The sequence below is a fragment of the Sebastes fasciatus genome, chromosome 8, assembly GCF_043250625.1.
Source record: "Sebastes fasciatus isolate fSebFas1 chromosome 8, fSebFas1.pri, whole genome shotgun sequence".
In the NCBI taxonomy this organism is placed as follows: Eukaryota; Metazoa; Chordata; class Actinopteri; order Perciformes; family Sebastidae; genus Sebastes; species Sebastes fasciatus.
This window is the reverse complement of record NC_133802.1, coordinates 26,284,485-26,306,917: the sequence shown is the minus strand read 5'-3', so window position 1 is coordinate 26,306,917 and position 22,433 is coordinate 26,284,485. Positions and strand designations below refer to the sequence as shown.

General features: G+C 39.8%; 1 protein-coding gene across 4 annotated transcripts in view; it reads right to left on the bottom strand.

Moving 5' to 3' along the window:
- Nucleotides 1-6,830: 6,830 nt before the first annotated feature.
- The window catches only part of LOC141773035 (oxysterol-binding protein-related protein 2-like), a 31,661-nt gene continuing 16,058 nt past the window's right edge, over nucleotides 6,831-22,433 (bottom strand). For 3 of the 4 annotated variants that reach the window (XM_074644674.1, XM_074644676.1, XM_074644675.1), the window contains exons 3-14: nucleotides 18,680-18,806; nucleotides 17,049-17,124; nucleotides 16,777-16,911; nucleotides 15,773-15,870; nucleotides 15,482-15,664; nucleotides 15,202-15,309; nucleotides 14,210-14,299; nucleotides 13,810-13,930; nucleotides 13,557-13,682; nucleotides 13,041-13,164; nucleotides 12,551-12,641; nucleotides 6,831-12,378 (exon numbers count right to left, since the gene is read on the bottom strand). In XM_074644674.1, coding sequence (XP_074500775.1) covers nucleotides 12,276-12,378; nucleotides 12,551-12,641; nucleotides 13,041-13,164; nucleotides 13,557-13,682; nucleotides 13,810-13,930; nucleotides 14,210-14,299; nucleotides 15,202-15,309; nucleotides 15,482-15,664; nucleotides 15,773-15,870; nucleotides 16,777-16,911; nucleotides 17,049-17,124; nucleotides 18,680-18,806 — 1,382 coding nt within the window. In that variant the 3' untranslated portion in view covers nucleotides 6,831-12,275. The remainder of the gene's footprint in view (nucleotides 12,379-12,550; nucleotides 12,642-13,040; nucleotides 13,165-13,556; nucleotides 13,683-13,809; nucleotides 13,931-14,209; nucleotides 14,300-15,201; nucleotides 15,310-15,481; nucleotides 15,665-15,772; nucleotides 15,871-16,776; nucleotides 16,912-17,048; nucleotides 17,125-18,679; nucleotides 18,807-22,433) is intronic. The other variant, XR_012594991.1, reaches the window with a different exon arrangement.

Below are 22,433 nucleotides of genomic sequence, written 5' to 3'. Positions count from 1 at the left end.
TGCCAGAGATGCACCTGTTTTCAGTTCAAATGTTTCTTTATTTATTAATTCTTCACCCTCAAAATGTCAAAGGTCAATCAGTAATTCCCGTTGAAACTAGTCTGTTTTAAAGGAAAACTGCATAAAGATGAACCTAAAATGTTCATGAGCAATAAACCCAATGAAAAAATAGTCCATTTGCTGTTCCAATCAGCGATATTAGAGAAGTATTTCCAAGAGAAAACAAGAAAATAAAATACATTTAAAATGGTGCAGTTAGCGGAAGCACTGAAAGATCCCAGTTGTCATGGCGGCATCGTCGGCTATCTTGTTTTGTTTTGCTTCAAGCAAGGGGTTAACGGAGTATACAGCAACGTTGTCCAGAGATTTATATAGACAAAGATAAAGATTTATATAAATATAGTCTATATACAGTATATATACATATATATAGAGAGAGAGAGGGAGATTTCATTATATTCCCTAACGTGGGTTCTGTCTGCTCAGGTGTGAAGAAGGAAAGCTCCTCTTTATTTATTGTATTTATTTATTTATGTATTTATTTTGATGACCGTATATTGTTGTTTTGCAGAGAGAGAGCAAAGTATTTAAAGAATATTTAAACACAAAGCCAGTTCAAATACAACTATATATACATATTATAGACAATAACACACAATTTATAGATTATATTTGACTAAAAATACTGTGGCTGTAGGCTACTAGTGAAGTACTATTCAAGGTAAATTGAATTAACTGGTGTGAGTTTATGTTAAAGGTGCACTGCCACAACACACTGGAGATTTATGAGCTAAATACACTGGAACGTAAAGAAACTGCAAATTCATCTGTCTTTTTTAATTTGCAGCATGCTGTGAAAATGATTAAGAAGCTATTAATGAAAATACAGATTTGAAAAGAGGTGGTTAAAACATTCCTTAACTCCTTTACAACTCCTACACTTTATTTGAAATCACTGAAACTGTGTAAAAGAAGTCAGTATATATTTTTTTGTGAAACATTTATGAGATGATTTATCTATGTAAGAATTTATTTTATCATACCGAGAGAGGGGATTGAAAGCTGGCTGAGAGCGAAGAGAGAGATTTAGGTTTACAATGAAATAAATATACAGACAGATGTCTATAGATCTATATATATCTATCGCTGGACTGCACAACCAATATCTGAATCTGAAAAATCTTTTCCATTGAAGTTATGTTTTTTGAGTCTGTCTAACCAGAAAAATGTCATCCTGTTTATTTTATCACAGAAAATCAGATTGTTGGCTGTTTAAAATGTAATTTTCTGGTAATGTGCTGATTGATTGTTTTGATTCCAGAGGTTTCCCTCGGCCCTACTTTACTTTACGTACAAGATTAGAGGTCATAATGCTTGTGGGTATTTTCTGCCTCTGTAGAGTTAAATTCAACTGCAGGATTAAGAGTCTGATTATTCTGGTTCTGTTTGGATCTGTTTGGACAAAACAGCACCGAGCCTTCCCACGTACACTGCCACCAGATCAGTGACTTCACCACGGACGCTTAAAGAATTAGTGTCAAAGTAAATAATATGAGAGAGAGTTTAAAGTGACCCAAATTAATACCGACTTCCTCTATTGTATGTCGTATGTTTTTGGAAGTTTGTATAAAAAAAAAAAAAAGAAAAACTAAAATGTTCAATAAAATGTTCCTCAATCACTTTTGCCTCAGGAAAGCACACACACTAAATGCAGCATCGCAACGGAGATGTTCAAATAGACATTAGAAAAATAATGAGTGCATTCATGCAGGCGCAATAAGTATGATTTATTTTAAACACTTTATGGCACAGATGTGATCTTCCCATGGCTGCTGAGAGGGATTCGGTAATATTTGAATGAGCCATGATGACATACGTAACAAGATCTGTGTCAAAATGTGTAAAAGAAATGTCAGATTTTTTGCTCCCGTGTGAATATAGCCACTGAAGGTGAGTTAAATATGCACAGCAGCAAGGGCTTTTATACTACAATACTGGTCACTGAAGAAAGCCATCCTGTTACTGCCCTCTAGCCAGTCGTGGTCTCTGTCTATACTCTGCATGGTGTCTGTCTATATCCTGGAGCGCAGCAAGGTCAGACCACAGCAATCACCGGTGGGCAAAATCACCAAGCCACAGTCTGTGTTTTTCAGAAGCAGAAAATGTCGACAATAATAAAAGATAAAACCTTTAAGAGTTTTGTTCCAAATCAACATGTTAAGAAATTTGAATTGAGATCTGCTCGGGTACAGATTCTTTAAAGGAACAGTGTGTAGCTTTTAGGGGGATCTATCGGCAGAAATATAATATTAATATATTTTCTTTAGTGTCTAATCACCTGATAATAAGAATCATTGTGTTTTTGTTTCCTTAGAATGAGCTGTTTATATCTACATAGGGAGCGGGTCCTCTTCACAGAGTCCGCTATGTTGCACCGCCATGTTTTTATCTGTTCGAAATGTACCTTAAAGGGAGATTTGTCAAGTATTTAATACTCTTATCAACATGGGAGTGGGCAAATATGCTTGCTTTATGCAAATATATGTATATATTTATTATTGGTAATCAGTTAACAACACAAAACAATGACAGATATTGTCCAGAAACCCTCACAGGTACTGCATTTAGCATAACAAATATGTTCGAATCACAACATGGAAAAACAGCTGTCAGCGTGTCAGTGTGCTGACTTGACTATGACTTGCCCCAAACTGCATGTGATTATCATAAAGTGGGCATGTCTGTAAAGGGGAGACTCGTGGGTACCCATAGAACCCATTTTCATACACATATCTTGAGGTCAGAGGTCAAGAGACCCCTTTGAAAATGGCCATGCCAGTTTGTCCTCACCAAAATTTAGCGTAACTTTGGAGCGTTATTTAACCAGTTTCGTAACAAGCTAGTATGACATGGTTGGTACCAACGGATTTTTTTACTTTTTATAGTTTCATATGATACCAGTATCTTCACTCTAGCTTTAAGACTAATCCCGCTACGCAAGTTGCGTTAAAGAAATTAGTGGCGTTAAAACAAATTAGCGTTAATGCGTTATTATCGCGTTGGATAACTTTGACAGCCCTATACTTTTCCTGCTTGGGCTGGACTCAATAATGTTACTTGCTCCTATCTGTCTCTCTTGCTTCACCACTCACTTCCGACGTACACACATTAGTTTAAGCAATGGCTCAATTCGCGTTTTTGCGTCGTCAACCGTAGCTCTCCAACACGGGAGAGGCTTCAGTTGGTTGTAATCTCCTCACCTCACCACTAGATACCTCCAGATCCTACACACTGCTCCTTTAAGCCCCCCAAATGTACATTTTTTAAAATATTAGGAGCTAAAATTAAATGTTTTGGAACAAAACTCTTGTATCAATAAGTTTGCAATAGGACACAAAGGGTCAGATTTCCAGACATGCAGCCAAAAGCTTCCATCAGATCTGTGTTTAAAATCTTGACTCGTCTTTGAATCCGACATCAAGAGTCTCAGCAATAAGGTTGCACTTACACGTCATACAGTCAGTCTGAGGTTTGACCCTTTGTGGCACTGACCTGGTATCAGAATTAGGTGTTTTTCTGACTATACAGCCATGAAAAGGAGACGCCACAAAGAGCTAAAAAGAGAATGCTTTTGGGAAAGCCGGACTGTGTGTGTTTGTGTGTTCTCAACCAAAAAAGGTAGCATACAGTGCTTGTACAGTACATAGTGTAGGAACCGTCACCACTGCTCTTGCTGTCGGTCGTGCAGACAGTCGACGTATAGCAGGACCGGAGAAAGATTTTAGAACACAAAAAAATATAAATATATATATATAAATATATAGAAAGTAAATGTTTCATAGGTGAGAGATTGTAAAAAAAGAGAGCAAAACAGAAACAGTCCATCTTTTCACTGTAAAACCATCAGGGAGCGTTTATTCATCTTTCACCTGTAATGAATCATCCAAAGTAAAAATTACAAGTGCATGACCTGGACACCGAACTTAACCCCCGCCCCCCCTGCCCTCCACCTACCATCCCTTGACCTTTTGAACCTCTTTGACCTCCCACCTCACGGGCTGCCATCTTTTTTTCCAGTGTAAATACCAGATGAGAAAGTCCGCTTTGAACAAACAAACATGTAAATGATCCATGAAGGACATGTTTCTGTACATGTAAATCTGAAAACATGCTAACACACACATGCACACAGGCGTGAGTGAGGCCTTTGCACACCACACAGCGACACAAGCTGGAGCGTATGCAAGCCTGAACCTCCGTGCCCAAACTGTGTGTGTGTATTAAAAACAACAAAAACCTAAATACAACAAACTAAGAGCAGTTGTTAATTTGAATAATAAATGACAAAAATCGCATTGTGTACGTATGTGGCTGGCTCGTGCGGACTGTTTAAGACTCATTAAAATTGTATTCGGATATAAAAAAAAATAATAAAAAACATATTGGTCTGTGTAGAGTTTCTATACATGTTGTGTTTGTAAAATGAGATGACATCAAAAACAAAAAACTAAAAAACGGGAAAAATATTCTGGCTTCCATGTAATTTTTTTGGGAGATGGAGATGAAGAGGGAGAGATGAATCGGACAATGGTGTAAAAAAAGAAAGGAAAAAATGACAAAATAACCCAAGTGAATGAAGAAAAGAGGGTGAAAATAAAATACAGAAAAAGGTCGAGAGCCTAACAACGATTACAAAGTGTTCCATTCACTGTTGTAAGTGCAATGAGCTAAACTTCCTGTTTCCCCATTGTAAAACCTTGTGTATGTTTCCGTGTATTCCTCCTGTAAATGGGTGTAGTAGACCTGGTGCATCATGCCATGTAATGTGATGAATGACAAATTATGACCTTACAATACATTTCAATCAGGAAAAATAAATAAAAGACAAATACATAAAAACAAATAACCTGTTGTGTAAACTTTTTGATTAATATTTAATTTTTTTTGTACTATAAGTTTCATTCAATCCAGAATAATATCGTACAATCGTTGAATTTATTTCATGTCAGTTTTAGATCTTTGCAAAAAAGTGTTGAGGACTAACGTGTTTTTTTTTTTAAGTCATTAAAGCTGAAGTAGGCGAGATTGGAGCAAATATGATTAAAAAAAGTTATTTTTATAAAACCATCGCTATATCTTGACAGTAGTACATGAAACAGGTAACCTGAAAAAAAATCCTGTGCCTCTGTGTCCTCCGGTGCTCCTAATGGCATCTGCAAGATTTCACAGACCGGAGGAAAACAAGCAGTAAGAGCTGATCTGAGGTCTGCTGTTCAGCTGCCGTCTATGAGAGCCGGCTGTCAATCACTCGCGAACTCCGACCAAACGGTCAAACTAGGCCGCGCTGATCAAATATGAATCAATATTATGTTACGTTAATGTCTATTTCTCTCCTCAAATGTTTTCAGAATCATCTTGTAGTGCACGGTTTAGCTGTAAAATGAGAACGTTTGTGACCCGGCAGCCATTGTGAAATCTGGTAAAAGGAACGCCAAGTTCTGGTCACATGACCGGAGCACAGCCAATAGGAACGCTCTCTCAATGAAATGACCTGTGATTGGTCAAAGTCTCCCGTCACGGGCTAGATTTTTTAAAGCCTGAAACAGAGCCATGAGGAGGTGCAGAAGTCTAGTTTTTTCTCAGAACACTTGAATTACAATATGCTGAAAGGTTAATATGGAATTTTTTGCCCAATTTTTGCCAAAAATATACTGCCTACTGCAGCTTTAATTCCAGTTTTTAAATAAAATGCACTGCTATTCCTTTTAGTCCACGGTCGTTCTGTCTTAATATGAGTAGCAGGGTCTCTACTGGATACGCTATTATACTGTAGCTCCTGCATGCTTACGTACAATACAAGCTACGTGACACAACATTGTAAATCGTAGGCGACTGTGCAAAATGTCTTTGTCAAAAAGGAGAACAGTGGACACGGAGAGTGTCAGATGTTCCTGGTTACTATTTCTTCACAAAGGTAAATGGGAAGCCAGTGTGCTCGGTGTGTTCACAGCACCTTTCAATGCTCAAGGAATATATATATAATATTCGGCGCAACAATCAGACTCATCATGGCGAAAAATACAAGAACTTGCTGAGAACAAACAGCAGTCTGTTGTTATTTACAGGTTATTATGCAATGGTTTTACTGGTCCGGTCCACTTAAGATCAAATTGGGATGTATGTGGCCCATGAACTAAAATGAGTTTGACACCCCTGCAGTCTAGAACACTTTAATATCTCTAGATATTCACTCTGCAACACATCTTCCTTTATTTACCCAACTTTTTGTCCCATTTTGGAACAACCCGCTGCACATGCACTGCATTTCTCGTCTGTGTTAACCCTGCTGTTATAACCTCACACTAACATGACTTTTCAAACTATTGTTTATTTTTGCATGTGTCGTAAAAGTTACAGACAATATTCAGCACATTTATCCTCCTTCTTCTTTAACTCCACCTCTCAAGTCTGATTCTTTGTACTTCACAGTCAAATAAAATCAGTTTTATTTATATTATCCAGAATCAGATTTTGCTTTAAATGGTTTCACAATGTGAACATTTGATACCTTCCATCCTGATAGAGCCTTAAGCCATATGAAACGCATCCGTTTGTTTTATCTTGTAAATTAAGTACAACTTTTAAAGACGCCATATTATCTTTAATAATCCACTCTAGGAGATTATTCTTTCTTTTTTTCATTCTTGTTTTATAGCTGTCACACTGAAGACGACAGTCATCCTGAGTCAATAATGAAAACTGGTTGATTTGTGCCAGCGTGTTCCTTAGCACTCATTTTATTCAAAAAAGAAGGAGACGTGGTCATAAACTGAAATTAGGATTTTATTAGTAGACATTTCCCCCCGTTCATTAATCTACCAAGCTGTTCACAGATTGGATTACGACCCCTTTACAGTCCCCCACCTCAAAATAAAACATCTGGTACAACGTTCTCACCAAAAAACAGTTTAAATACTATAAAAATAAATCAATTGCACAAAATAGTATGCCATTTTGCTTGTGATTACCTCTGTGCAGCACTTGTACACGTATTATAACATCGATAAACCCCGTGATACAGTCCAAGAGAAGGAGGGTCAAACGTTTTTATAGAAAGAACCGACACTCAAAGAGCAACAAAGATCTAGTTTAATGATCGTCTGGTGACCGCTCCAGATGTTTACCAGCTGCTTGGACCGTTTTACCAGCTGAAAATTACAGTTTTTCAGCAATAGTTTGTTCTTGTTAGGGTTCGTTTACCACCGTAGTATGTGGCCAGTGTAAAGTTCAACTCAAGTAGTGTTTGTGTGATTGATCTTTAATTACTTTTTTAACGACAGGTCTACCTAAACACACTGTACTGGCGAGTAGTAACGGCCACAGTAAAATGTACAAGCTGGTGAATGATGTTCACTTCAAGCCCCGATTAGACGCTAAAGCACTTCAGATTCATGTTTAAATGAAAGAGAGAAATTAAGAGCTGTTTGAATTAGCTACATAAACAAAAGATTATTTCATAAAACCTCAAACATCATAAATAATAAACATAAATACAAAAAAAACCCAGAAAAAACAAGGGAATGAAAAAAGGAGGCACTAAGCATGACATAGAAAGAATTTTTAAAAACACACACAAATGAAAAAGTTAAGTTGGTCCAAGATGTGTAGTCCCAGAAAGTTATAAGAATTTCCAAATATTTGGAATATATTAAGATAAACTAAGAAGGCAGATTCATTAACTGGAGATACATCTGACTATTGAAGATGTGTGTTTGTGGTGGGAGGTAAAGCTACTGTACAATAACAGATCAGACATGTACTGTTCATGTTGACGTGCAAAGGTTGCATAGAGTTGGTGTTGTGAAATACATCACAGCTCCTAAATGCACTGATGAAAACGTGATTTTTAAACTGCAAGGAACACAATAAACAATCCTCCTTTATGTTATTAAAATGGGTTCAACCTACAGGATCATGTTCTTTTTTTTTAACAAAAACTAGTTGTTTTCTGTCAAAAAGCATCCGAGGCCGTTGAATAGGCGTTATCAGTTGCTATAAGCACCACAGATGTGGGTCATTAGGGGGCTAACGGCGTTTTAAAAGTGAAAGTGAAACCTAAAAGCAACACGTTCTAACATGTAAAACTGAATGCAACGGCACATTTTGAACACAAACAAAAAGGCTTCTTTAGGTTTAGGCAACAAAAACAGTTAAGTTTAAGGAAAAGCACAAAGACAACTACACGTTGTTGGTTTCACACAGGATGCAAACCTTAGCCTCTTGGGTGAAAGCCCTGTGTTTTGTGTCCCATCCATCATCCCCGACGTCCACCCTTATGGACTTTCACACTGTCTATGCTGCAGCTCCTGTCATACTCACTACAGTCGCCGTCGTGTTCTTTTATACCTTCTTTCGGTGATATACCATGTAAATAGATGATAAAACCCAGCAGTGGGTGTAGTAGGCACCTGCTGACCCACATCTATGGTGCTTATAGCGACTGATAACGCCTATTTAACAGCTGGACAACAGTCTAATCGGCAGCAAAAAGTCCCATTCTCACTAGTGCAGACAGGTGTGCAGGGAATGTGAAGAGTTGAGGGTTTATAACCTGTTCATTAATCCAGATGTGAGACAAACCAGGGTTTTTCATAAACAAGCCACACAACCTTAGACTGTTTGTATCTGCTTCAACGAGAGCAAAGCAAACAGATAAAATGATTTTTTTTTAAAGAAAACTCAGAGTTAACGAGTTTCTGTACAAATACTAGATATCCAGTCTGCCCAGCTGTTCTGCACTCCGCCAGCTGGAGAGAGCTGTCCACAATCTCTCTCAGGAGGATCATCTCTTTTTGTGCTAACATTCATTAAAGTACTTTTGTTTTTAGGAGTGAAACTCTTGACTTGCTGTTGATCGTTGATATGTTGGCAAGTCTCCTTTTTTACTACAATCAGCATCAGAAGAAAAACTAGAATTACCGCCTCGTGGTTGTATGCCTCCCTTAACCAGTCAATTTGCAGTTTACATGCATATCAGTCCAACATGTCATCACATCATCATTTTATCCTGTTGGACATTTGTATGAAATTGTCATGATTGGAATATGAATTCTTGAGTCCAAGTGGACGTTTGTGCCAAATTTGAAGAAATTCCCTCCATGAGGCGTTTATAAGAGATCACAAGAATGGAACGGACAGACGGAAAACATAACGCCTCCGGCCACGACTAACGCCAGCACCAAAGCATAAAAACATATGGACGGATTATGAGACAACAGGCCCCCCCGGGCCCAGACGTGGGAGGTGTCCCCCACCCCTCCTATATGAGATGCGAGACACCAGAAGACGGACATTTTGTAATGTCTCTTTCCTCCGGGCCCGTCCAGTATAATCCATCCTCTGACATCCAATCCAGCTGGACAGCAGAATATCTAACACGTTACATTATCTTACACAGACATGAATAATGCTTTCTTTTTCTAATCATGCTATAATGAGTGAGATTAATAATAATAATGTAAATCTTGAGGGTTCATATTGTCAAATTCCCATCGTTCACACAGCAAATCCACTCTCTCTCACTTTCTTTTGTAGTTCATATGGCTTTAAGTGTCTGTACATATCCATACACTCATACACATGATGATGAATGTACATGTATTGTTATGTTACATTTACTCTGTGTTATTTTGGATTTCATCTCCGTTACCCCAACACAGGTGGTGGTTCAGTTTAATCTGGGAATTAAATATTCTCTAATAAATGTCATTTTATAGAGTGAGACATTTAACTCTGCAGGAGTGACTTTAGTCTTTCCAGGTTCAGATTTACATGCAGGCAGCCGGGTGGTTCGGTAACGAGCAGGTCATTACTACTTAAATCTGATCGTTCAGATTGCAGCTCACACTCTCCAGCGAAGTGTCATATGGTGCCTTCAAATGGGGTCGTGTTTACCGCGTTCCCGAGAAGGGTCCATACGAACGCCCTCCCCTCTTGTGGTATTCACGACCTCGTAGGTGGAACGTTTGTGACGTGTTTGTTGACGTTGGCAGAAATGGCGGAGGCCTCGGAAGTAAATTTTTCGGTGCATAATAAGTTAATATCTTCTAATTTTAGTCGTATATTGTTTTTCTTCGTAATCTTATAATATGTCTGATGTCTAATGTTGATATTCCCAACTGCCTCATCTATTTCCTCTGTGATTATGCCTTTGCATTTCCTGCTAGCTTGTTAAATTGTTAGCCTCGGTGGCTTCTAGACACCGACAGTAGCGTCCATGTTGCAGTTGCCTAGCAGCGGCGTTCTCCCGACTTAACCACGTGAACGCCGAGCATATTGTGTACACAACTTCCCGTGTTGCAAACACGAGCTCACGAGTTTCATTTGAAGAGTCCAAAATCACATACTGTGCTCTACATATTCAATATGTGTACCATCGTTCAACATGCTTCACTTGTGTGAATAAACAGTAGTGTGTATCTTTCCGGACGCACTGAGCAGTAATTTATGTCATCACTTCCTGTAGAGCCTGTAACCATGGTAACCCGTGCCAACGACAGTTTTTGAGAATTTATTTCTGAAATATATATTACACCTATCAAAGTGAAATGTTATACTTACAATTAAATTGAAGCGTTATTGACTTTACAGAGCTCTCCGTCAACGTCTCTTATGAAAGTGGTCGTCACTTCCGTATTGCATTGTGGGATATTGATGTCGTAGTGTACTATTGGTTACACACTAAAAAAAATCTCACATACTGTTTGAACGTACTAAATAGCATGTTAGTGTGGAATTTCAGACACAACGTGAATCTATGTGAGCTGCTAAACCCTGACCTTTGACCTGCATGTGGAGGGGAATTTTTTTTTTTCTCTATTTGCTCAGCTTTGTAAAGAATAAGATAAACGAACTAGAGGATGAGTAATCAGATATTGGCACCACCAGTAAACCTCAGCTAAGACTTAGCAGCCAGCACAGTTAGCCAAGCTGCATATAAACATTCAGTTCAGTGTTCGTGTCCTCCAGCTGCTCTACGTTTTCTTTTAGAGTGAATTCACCGTGGACTGTTAATCGCACTGTACAAATTAAGACGACCTCCATTCATTCATCTGTTGCCGTGCAGGAGACGTGGTTTCTTTTCTGATCCGTTCCACTCTGCTGTCGAGGAAACATCCGTTTTCTAGTAGTTGTCTTGATTTATTCCAGTACATAAACCTTAAGTAGAAGGTTAACGGGAGAGTAACGGTGATTATTATCTTGACCAATTTAACCAAAAGTTAAACCAACCTATATTCATTTTTTTGATTGTTTAAAAGAAAAGAAAAAAGCATCCTCAAGGTTCGTCTTCAGTCAAAAGGAGCGTTCACATCCCTGATTTCCCTGTTGACTGGGCGTCCATCCGTGTCCGTAAATCCATCAATGGGATTATTAGGTTTTACTTCATGTTGTTTCTACCCATATTTACTCATTAATGACACATCCAGAGGCTCAGGAGGTTAGAGTTTGATTGCAAAAAGACGTTGAACATTCAGATTGGATGTGTGAGTTTGTGGGGGACCATTGTTTTACACGTACCAGCTCTCTGGCGTTGCGATTGGTCGGGAATAAAATGGTTCTTGTGCTCTAAACGATGCCGGGGAAAGAGAGACGGGAAACGTTTGCTGGTTGTTATGTGACGAAATCACACATGATGAGACTTAAAGGAACAGCGTGTAACATTTAGGGGGATCTATTGGCAGAAATGGATGTTTTCTTTAGTGTATAATCGCCTGAAAATAAGAATTGTTGTGTTCTCGTTAGCCGTTTGTATTTACATAAGGAGTGGGTCGTGTTCACGGAGCCAGCCGCCATGTTTCTACAGTAGACCAGAACGGACAAACCAAACACTGGCTCTAGAGAGGGCCATTCACGTTTTTGCGAAGTTCTCCTACACGCTTGGCCCACGGGAGAAGTTTCAGTTTGTTGCTGCTAGATGCCTCCAGATTCTACACACTGCCCCTTTAAGTGAAGATTTAAAAAAAAAAAAGACCCGAAGACTCAGTTGACATCAAGCAGGATGCTGTTTGAGAGAAGTGACGGGCGTTTGGATTGGAGTCTTTCCAATCTGCGCTGGGTGTGTCGGTCCGTTTAAAGATGATAATGATGATGATGAAGGCAGTGAGATGAAGATGGTTTATGTGGATTCTTAGTATTTCTCTCCATTTCATGACAGGCAGGTCATTGCAGGTTATAGAGGACGAAGAAGAGGAGGAGGAGGATGAGGATGAAGGCCATCAGTAGATGTCGGGCAGGTCTTGGTAGTTCCTACTGAAGTAGCCGCCGGTGTAGAGCCAGCCCTGGGAGTTGGTGTACGGGTTGGTGCCCATGTTGAACCACCTGAGAGACACAAACACAGATTAACAGCTGCAGAACTGATAACGCATCACAACATGTGCAGTACAATCCAAAAACGGCTGTTGTGTAATCTTTATTGTTTACTCTTTAATTTGTACCATCTGTATGTTTAATTCAATGTAACACTGAAAGTTAGTATGTGTGTGTTTCCCACCTCGTAGTCCACTCCTCCTCATCCTTGGCTCTCTCCTTTCTGGAAGCTCTCTGTTTGTCCTCCAGTCTCTCCTTCTGCTGACTGGCCTCATCTGCAAAACAACAACACACACAATGTTTGCCGATTGAACCATTTAGCTCAGTAAAAGAGACTTGTGCTGGAATACATTTATAATTTCAAGCTAGTAAAGTTGTTTTGCCTCTTTCTTGATGACGTGAGACAGTGACACAGACAGCCAGCAGGTGGCAGCATTGTCTTATTACTGTCTACTCTTTGTATCCCATCAGAAGTCATTTAAGAAACTCAGATGTGTTATTCAGCAGAAGAAATGTAAAATCGCAGGAAAGCTATTTTTTCCACTTTACTGAGAAGATAATCTGTACCATCAGTCAGCTGTAACTTCTAATTACACTTATCTTTTTATGGTTCAGCAGGGCATTGCTGCCTAACATGTAACAGTAACAGTAAGGGACTTTTAAATCGATTTTACCCATGTTGCCACTCTCCATGGCTCTGATGTCAGGCCTGAAGCGACAGTCTGTCGAGGCCACGATGGCCTCCATGCCAGGCTCCATCTCATTGAGAGACATGGCAAAGTTGGTGAAGTTGTACATCTGGGGAAGGAAGAAGAGAGGGAGTTAGGGATATTAAGTGTGTGTGTGTGTGTGTGTGTGTGTGTGTGTGTGTGTGTGTGTGTGTGTGTGTGTGTGTGTGTGTGTGTGTGTGTGTGTAAATGTAGTCTTTAGAGAAAATGCTAAATTTAGGCACATTTATCTGTTGTGACTTAGGGCGCGTTCACAAGCCAACATTTAGTCAATTTGAATCAAACCCTGGTGCGGTTCGTTTGGGGCAGTTCAACGTAGTAATCGTACTCTGGTGCAGACCAAAACAACCGGTCTGAAATTGATTGCAAGAGGTGGTCTCTGACCGTTTCCAAGCTAACCCTATTGTGGTTTGATTGCAGTGAGAACACAATCTGACTGACGGTGTGCTTTTATGTTCATACCGAAGCAGAGTGTGCCGGTCTGGAGTCTATCCTCCACAGCAGAGTGCTTCCTGGTACAACAGAAACCGTCTCCTGGACTTCGGGCATGTCGTCTGCGTCATCGTTCTCCGCACCCTCCTGCTCCTCCTGGAAATAAAACACTTCATTGTAACTGCTGTCTTTCACTCACTGAGACAGAAGCATAAGATGTTGAGAAGAGATGCAAGCAACAGTTTTAAAGAAACAACAGGTGTCAATTCTAACTTGTTCTCACATTTTTGTGCTTCTTGGTGTCTCCTCTCTTCTCTGACTTCTTGTGGGCCTCGTAGGCCTGAGGGTCGACGCTCCACATACACTCGGTCCACTTCCCATAGATGACACAGTGCTTCTTTTTACTGGACAGACAGAAAGGCAGAAGAACACAGAGGGGAGAAGAGGAAGTAGAGGAAGAATGGGAGGAAGAGGAGCAAGATGAGGAAACGAGGCAGGAGAAGACAAAAAGGGGAGAAGAAAGAGGAAGCAGAATGGGGAAGAAGAAAATTACAAAAAAGCACAAGAGGCCGACCAAGACAAAGAGGAAAAAATGTGAGTGAAAAACAAGGACAACAAACATATGCTATAAAATAATAGAATATGCATACTGTAGGTGACATACTGTCAGAGTAAACTCTAACCTCTTATCCTGGATGTATCCCTCCACTTTGTGCAGCTCCTTGCCAAACATCCCACAGGGCTTGAAATTCAACACACACTTGTCTCCAGTGCTGCGGCAGAAAAAAGAAGAAGAACCATCAACATCTCTTCTATTTTTAGCTTTTTTCTCTTAAACAGAGATTTCTGATCTTCAGGAGAAAAGAGTGCTTCTACTAATTTAAATTAAGAGCATCATTATAATATAATTCAATTTAAATCCTCCTCAGTTTTGAGGTGTTGTGAAAAAATCCGGGCAGGAATGCTGAAGAGCTCTGGACAGTCGTGGGTGAAGACCGGGGAGAGTGTGTGTGTGTGTGTGTGTGTGAGGCTCAATGATGTTGTAGTTGCTCTAGTAGTGCCAATAAAGGTCACGGAGCCTCCATGTTGTTGTTTCATAAATATAGGTGCAACTCAACACGTTCCGCACAACGTGATTGGTTGACGCCTTTATTCGCGGTGCGAAAGCTCTGAAAAATCAACCTTGTTTCAAAAAAAGTGTCTCTTTTTTGCCGCGTAATATTCACATTCTGTGTGAAAGTATTCCTGAAAAAAACACAACAGTTTGAAAAAAGTATACTGACGTGCGAATTAATCGTACGAAAAAAACTGACCCTGGTGTGTAATGGCCTTTAGAGTCAAAGAAAGAAAATGAATCCCAACAAATGTAAGAATTGTTTGTGTAAAAAGTAATTTATCAAGCAAAACTGACAACAAATTAGCTGGTTCAAGCTTATCAAATGAGAATTTGCTGCTTTTCTTTGTTTTATATCATTTGTAAATTTGGCGTTTGGACAGTTAGTCGTACAAAACAAGCAATTCACAGCCGTCAGCCGTGTGTTTGGGTCACCATAGGTTTACCATGTCAGTTATTTTAATAACAAACTGCACTTATGCCAACAAATGCTATGTGATAAATGCTATGAAAAGGAAATAAATGCACAATCACAGACTACATCTCTCATGTATAGCTCACCTGTGGTTGACGATTTCCACTGTGCCGTATTGCTCTATCCACAGTTTGCCCAGGATGATGTTGTGAACGCAGCAGTAAGGGTTACTCCATGTGTACGCCTCAGCGTGTCTAGAGAAGAGGATGGAAAAGACGGAGGGATGAAGGACAGTTAAAGAATGGAGCAGAAGAAAATGAAAGCATGACAGAGGGGATAAAGACAAGACCAGAGAAAAGAAGATGAGGAACTGATTTTGGATCAGAAAACTGTTTTATGAACACACACACATTGTTTTGCACTCACTTGAGTAGCTCTAGCGTGATGGTCCCTTTGGGCTCCGCCTCGACGCTCTTGCCCCAGAACTTGAGTTTGGGGTAGATGGAGCCGTGGAAGACAAAGTCCCCGACCAGACTCTCTGCATGGAAGGCACTGACTGGGGGATGATGGGATACCTGCTCCGATACCAGCCGGAAACCCTGATCCTCTCTGGAGAAGGCAGTGGAGAAATAAACTGTTAAAACCGAGTGACCTTAAAACACACTAAGCGTGTGTGTATGTGTTGTTGTGTGTGTGCGTGCGTGCGTGCGTGTGTACCTGGTGAGTTCATAGGTCTCTCCCAGCAGAGGGTTGAAGGGTTTTCCTGTTCTGTCCCACTGAGATGCAACTGCTGATACAGCAAAAGCAGCTACTGCCTGAAGACAAACAATTTACACATCATGTTAGTGAGTGTATGAGAGTGTGTTTGCATGACAATATCTGTATGTGTGTGTGTTTCTATTTCAATGTATGTTGTATGTTCTCATATTAATCCTTTGGAGCTGGGCTTAGTCAATGAGTGTGTGTGTTTGTGTTTGTGTGTCAGGGTTTCCATGCAAGTCGGTTGATTGATTAAATCCACTGGGGGGGATCAGTGGGTTTAGTGCGGACCTCCATAACAAATTAAATTACCTTGATCTTTGGTCATTTATATTATGTAGCTCATGTATTTCTTTAATCACACCACCAGTGCAACTGTTTACATTCACTGACTGTTATTAACTGAGCATGTCGGAGTCAAAACTGCAATTGAAATTACTTATTTAGGTTTACTTACCAAGTACTGATTGCTGAACCTTTCTGTCTTATTTGTGGGGCTCCCTTTGTTTACATTATTTAATATATTGTATTGTGAAATTGTGTCTTTACTTTTATTTATTTTTTTGTAATTTCTTGCTAATAAAATGAAAAAAAAAGGGATTAAATGTGTTCAAGTGTGTCAGTGCTCATAAAAGAATATCAAAACGTGCATACAGATGCAAGCATTCTTCAATTTAATGGGACATTTGACTGGCAGCAGCTACAACACATACAGTCTGTGGTGTGGTGAAGTCGAGCGCAGTGTATTTGATGTAGCTGGAAGTTCAGCGTGCCGAAATGCCACCACAACGTTTAAAAGAAAGTACTCTAATGGTATCGGTATAACTTTAAGCATATTGGTATTGGTACTGGTGTTTTTGAAACGATACCCAGCCCTAGCTATCACTTGTATGTGTATGTGTCCTTCAGTGTTCTACGGAGCATGTAGATGACGTGTGTGTGTGTGTTTGTGTGCGTCTGACCTGCATGCGGTCTATGGAGTCGGGCAGCGAGCAGGCTCTGTTGATGAGGTACGTGTGTTCCATGTATTCAGTGATTCTCTGCAGGAAGCTCAGAGGCTCGTTGAAGGCGATGGGCATCGTGATCTTAGACAGTTCCTGTGAAAAGCACAACATGAAGTCTGTAGTTCAGATTTGACCCCTGACTAACAGAATATGTTCCAAATCATTATTGATGCAATAAACAAGGTAATGTGATCACATCACTACAAATATGACACAGCACCGATCCTTACCAGTCCGATGCATTTCTTCAGGATGCTCCAGACACTGACAGTGTTCCTGGAAAACATGGCCGCTGGTAATGACGTCCTGAAATCAAAGAAAATAAGAAATAACTGCATGTTCTCCATTCATGCCTACCCGCACACATACACAGCTTCCCCAATATTTGACATATTTTCTCCATCAGGATCAGCTTCGAGACATCTCAGGATCAACTGATAACCTAAAGGTTGTCAAACGACTTCCTTTAAGTCAACCCTCCGACACCCGCCGACTTTACTATGTTTAAGAGGTTATAGCAGGCTCAGTCTTGAAGCTGAAGATACTGGTATCATATGAAACTACAAAACCTAAGGAATCCGTTGGTACCAACTATGTCATAGTAGCGTGTCGGGAAGGAGGCTAAATAACGCTCCAAAGTTAGGCTACAATTTGGCGAGGAAAAAACTGGCATGGCCATTTTCAAAGGGGTCCCTTGACCTCTGACCTCAAGATATGTGAATGAAAATGGGTTCTATGGGTACCCACGAGTCTCCCCTTTACAGACATGCCCACTTTATGATAATCACATGCAGTTTTTTGCATGCAGTGCAAATGTGGTATTTTCGCCTATTCTACAAATGGTGTATTTGAATATTTCTAAAGTAAACAGTTACAGGAATTACATAAATTGGGTATCACTGGAAGGCTGAGACTTTTGTGGATTCAATGAGTCCAATTGTATTCATGTGTGATGATGTTAGTCCACATAGTAGCCTTTTGTTATGGTGAGACCAGTTTTTGAAACTCGACGTCACCGGATAAAATGACCTGTTGTGACCTCTAGGATAATCACAGCCGGATGAAACATTACAACCACAAACTAGAGACCTGGGGCATTATGTCTGGGTCTCTTAAGGTTAAAAACACATCGTATCGGTTTCATCAGCCACTCTGATACTGACAGCAGGCTTTCTTCTCTCTGTCAGTATCAGTAGCAATAGTATCTGATCTAACAAACTGAACAGAATGAAAACCAAGGTTGTAGATAAGCTGAGCATGTGGTCCATCAGGTCTGTTAGCAGGCCTGAAGACACAGAAATGCTACAGATTAGACTGGAAAACTACAAAAGAAATGTCAAGAAACAATTCAAGCATCTAACATCATATTCTGATGATTGTGGAAAGACCAGAACAGATTTTGTTCACATGAAAACGTCAAGGCACACTTTCCTAGAGTGGCTCGGTGGGAGTGAATAGAGAAATTATAAATTTCCACTCTGTATGTCGTCACTGCAAAGAAATAAAAGTAGTTTGGTAGCAATAACATGAGTCTATGGAGCAGAGAGATGGATAGCTGTCAGAGCTGGCCGATGCCACGCTATGATTGGCCAGTCTCCATTGGCCAGGGGCGGGACTTAGCGAAGGGTAGAAGAATAGGTTATAATAACAACATGAAAATAAAAAAATAAAAAATACAAAGGGGGTTCATCAAGTGGCATAGTCACAAAAAAACATTCAAACCCAGTGAGTACAAGTTTTGACCGTGCCCAACACATCATACTGGTTTCAGTGGGAGGCTTCCGGACACGACGTGACGCAGCGACAGACATGTAAACACACTCTGCAGCTGGAATGTGGCGCAGCAGGAATGCAGCAGTACCTGTGTTTCTTGATGCCGTTCTCCTGTGGCACCGATCCGTTGTTCTTCTGACTGCTGCCGTCAAACACCAGCGCATCTTTGAAACTGGCCTCCGACACCCCTTCATACGACTCGTCCGAGTCCAGGCCTGTGGGGCGAGAAAATGGGACACAATTATAGTAACAATTAGAACGACAACTCTTGCAACAGCCGATGTTCTGTGCAGAAAACCTGCTTTTTAACCAATATAACAAAAAGCAACAGGTTTAAACACATAGAGACACATATTGGGCTCTATGATTTTGCTGGCAGTTGATGTTTGGATCAAATTTGAATATTGTCTGCGACTGTTTAATGTTGCAAACTAAACACATTTGCATGCTGTTTTGCATTAGGAACTTCTTGCCTGCGTTTAACTGGCAAATTGTATCGATTGCCTGTTAACTGTTTACAATGACTAACTTCTTCACTGACACAGCAGTGGCTCACTTTAAACACTCTTTTGTAATTCATGGTCATGATTCCAAAGTTTCAAGATACAATATATGTTAGGCTAAAAAATGGTAAAATGCATAGAAACTGGTGCAGCCATATGGAACCACGGCACCTTGTTTGAATAGTTGAAATAGCTGCAATAAAATGAAGAAAATTAAATAAAGTACACTGTATACCTGAATTCAAAAGAATGATGAGAAGAGACAAAAAAATAAATTAGAGCAACAAGATATTATTGTCACATTGCAAAACTACACCAGTCACCTAAATAGACACACCTACAGTTTGAACTGGCAGGTTTCCAGACAGTGTAGTGTTTAAATATTTATTTCTCTTGATGTCAGTCTACTTGTTTTTACTATTTGTTGTAAATAAAGCTGCATTCTTTGGCCTGACAACAGTAAACCTGCATGTGTCTGAATAGAACATAAATCAGAACATAAACATGGCATGTAGTATTTATTAGCATTTAGTGGTGCAGGGTGGAGTTGCGGTGAACTTGAGGTGGGGCCTTAACAACAGCTTAAAATAGACTGACGTGTTTATCATTTAGTAAACACGTCTACCCACCTGTCATAGTATGTTCAAGGTACTAGGTGTGTACAGTATTCTCACCATATTAGGTGAGCCATTTTATATATAGACGTGACGCAAATGCCTCTCACAAGAATATATAATGGGAAGATGAACAGAACTAGGTGCCCAAAATCCGACAACTATTTTGATAAACGATTAATCGGTTTGAGTGATTTTTTTAAGAAAGAAAAAGTCAAAACTATCTGATTCCAGCTTCCTAAATGTGAATATTTTCTGGTTTCTTTACTCCTCTATAACAGTAAACTGAATATCTTTGAGTTGTGAACAAAACAAGACATTTGAGGATGTCATCTTGGGCTTTGGGAAACACCGATTGACATTTTTCCCCATTTTCTGACATTTTATAGACCAAACAACTAATCGATAAAATAATCAACAATGAAAATAATGGTTGGTTGCAGCCCTCCTTCATTGTAAATGAAACACTACATAATTACAAACATTTTGTGATGCACAGACCAGAGGAGAGTACTAATCCTCCAATCACAAACCAAAAACAATGCCATTTGCTGTAAATCTTCATTTATGCATTTATAATATATTGTACAAATACACAGTAATTTGACAATATCCTCCAAACCTCTGTAGCTGCCATTAAGCAACCTAAGAACAGAGCTCTGTGATGAAAAGATAATAATTTAGTCTTGCTTTCTACAACTACAATGTTGGACATTTAATAACTGTTTAATATTAATTCTGAAAAAAAAAATCACCAAGAAATGTCTTGACATTTTAAATTACACCTGTTATGTAAAATTGGAGGTCCATTGAGGAATTAAAAAACTAGACAATAAGGCCAAGCTGGAAGCCACCTGGTACCGATCCCAGCTACCTCTGTGCACATGTACTAATGAATAATACATCTGACCTGGTCTGCATCTGCCTCAGATTAGTAAGATGATCATAATAATGACACAAAGACAGGCAGACACACACACATACTGAATCTTTTATTTATATCTCAATGAAAACAACAACCTGCGTAAGACATAATAATAGCAACATAATGATTGTACGTCAGACGCCCAGCAATATCACAAAACAAGGACACAACTGACAGGAAAGGTACAAAAACAATGATGCTATTGACAGCTGACGGAGAACAACACCCTGGTTTTGCCCTGCCCTTCAACCCAACGTCAATACTCAAGCTATTCAATGGACACAAGAGGCTGGTAACTTTCTACCACAGTAAAATGTTCACCGCCACCAAAATCCATGTTGTCTACTAAGCTCGTATTTGTCATAATCATATCCCAGGATTCACTGCTGTTCACAACACTATAGGACTTTACATAACAAGTCAGTATTTCTCAGAATGAGTGAAATCCCTCCAACTTCAGAGTGTTTCAGCAAGTTCCAAAACCAAGAGGACCAAGGATGAAACGCTCTCCATAAAAACACATCTGTTCAAAGTTCATCCCTCCTCAGTCTGGTGAGTCAGACCCCTGGAATGCTAGTGCTAGCGCTAATGCTACGCCTCCCATAGTAAATAGTCATGATGACACTGGAAGGACTCAAAACTCATGTACAACATCCTCGTGAGTCATAGCAACTCTATTAGGATTGTTTTCAGCACGTCTTTTGTAAAACGTGCAGCTCAAAATCAAGCAATCTGATTGGTTCATAGCCGTGATATAATGCTGATATGACGCGTTTAACCTTTGCACCTTCAGTATCACTCCACGGATGACAAAAAAACATTAGACTCATGGTTGCTTAGCGACAGGGTCACGGGGGATCACTTCGGCCAACACGGCACAGGTTACAGATAAACAGCAACAACAAAGTTAGCAGCTAAAACCCGCAAAAACGACATGCAGCGCTGCGCAAAGAGGAGGTTCCACAATGTGCCCAGAATATGCAAGAAAGCAGGAACGCAGCAGAAAACACATAAACAACTGCCTCCTCCAAGCAACACACATCCTGTGACCTCCACCTAACAAAAATACAAGCAGATATCAAAATCCTCCTACTGACACTGGACAGTTTCTCAGTGGTTGCACAATAAATGACAACATACAATAATGTAAACAAAGAGCTAAATAATGAAATCAATATAACGCTGGCCTGGGACGAAAAAAGCAATATTCTAGCTGCTACTGTATGTTCCATAGCAACCACTGCCTCGGTATGTGCAGTCAGGAGGGCCTATCTATTAATAAATTGGAATATGTCTATAACTTTCATATTGCCATACTAGATGACCGTTTTATAAAAGCAATAGCTCACTTCAGACCGTGATATGTTGTGATTATATCTAAAGGGGCGCTGTTCGGCCCGACGTGAAGCGGCCTGTCGTGAGCTATTGCTTAATTAGCGAGTGCATGGATATCAGGCCCTTCGTGACAACTGTAACATTAGCATGCATGGCATCCCATAGGTGTTGACTTGTCTAATCTCTCCACAGTAGCAGAAATCTGACACCAATTAATCATAAATACAGGTCAGGATTCGTTTGACTACCTTCCTCAAGACAGGATGTCAGATAAAGAGTGTTAAGAGCTGATTTTCACAACTGATACCCCCACTACATCCTGCTGGATAAAATAAAATGTCACGCTGTAATTGAGCACTTATTCTAAAAAAAACACACTCAAATTGAACTAATAGCTTTTTCCTCTGTCTAAACAACCATACAGTCTCCCAGAATCCAGGGTGTTGTTGACATCGCTGATCACGA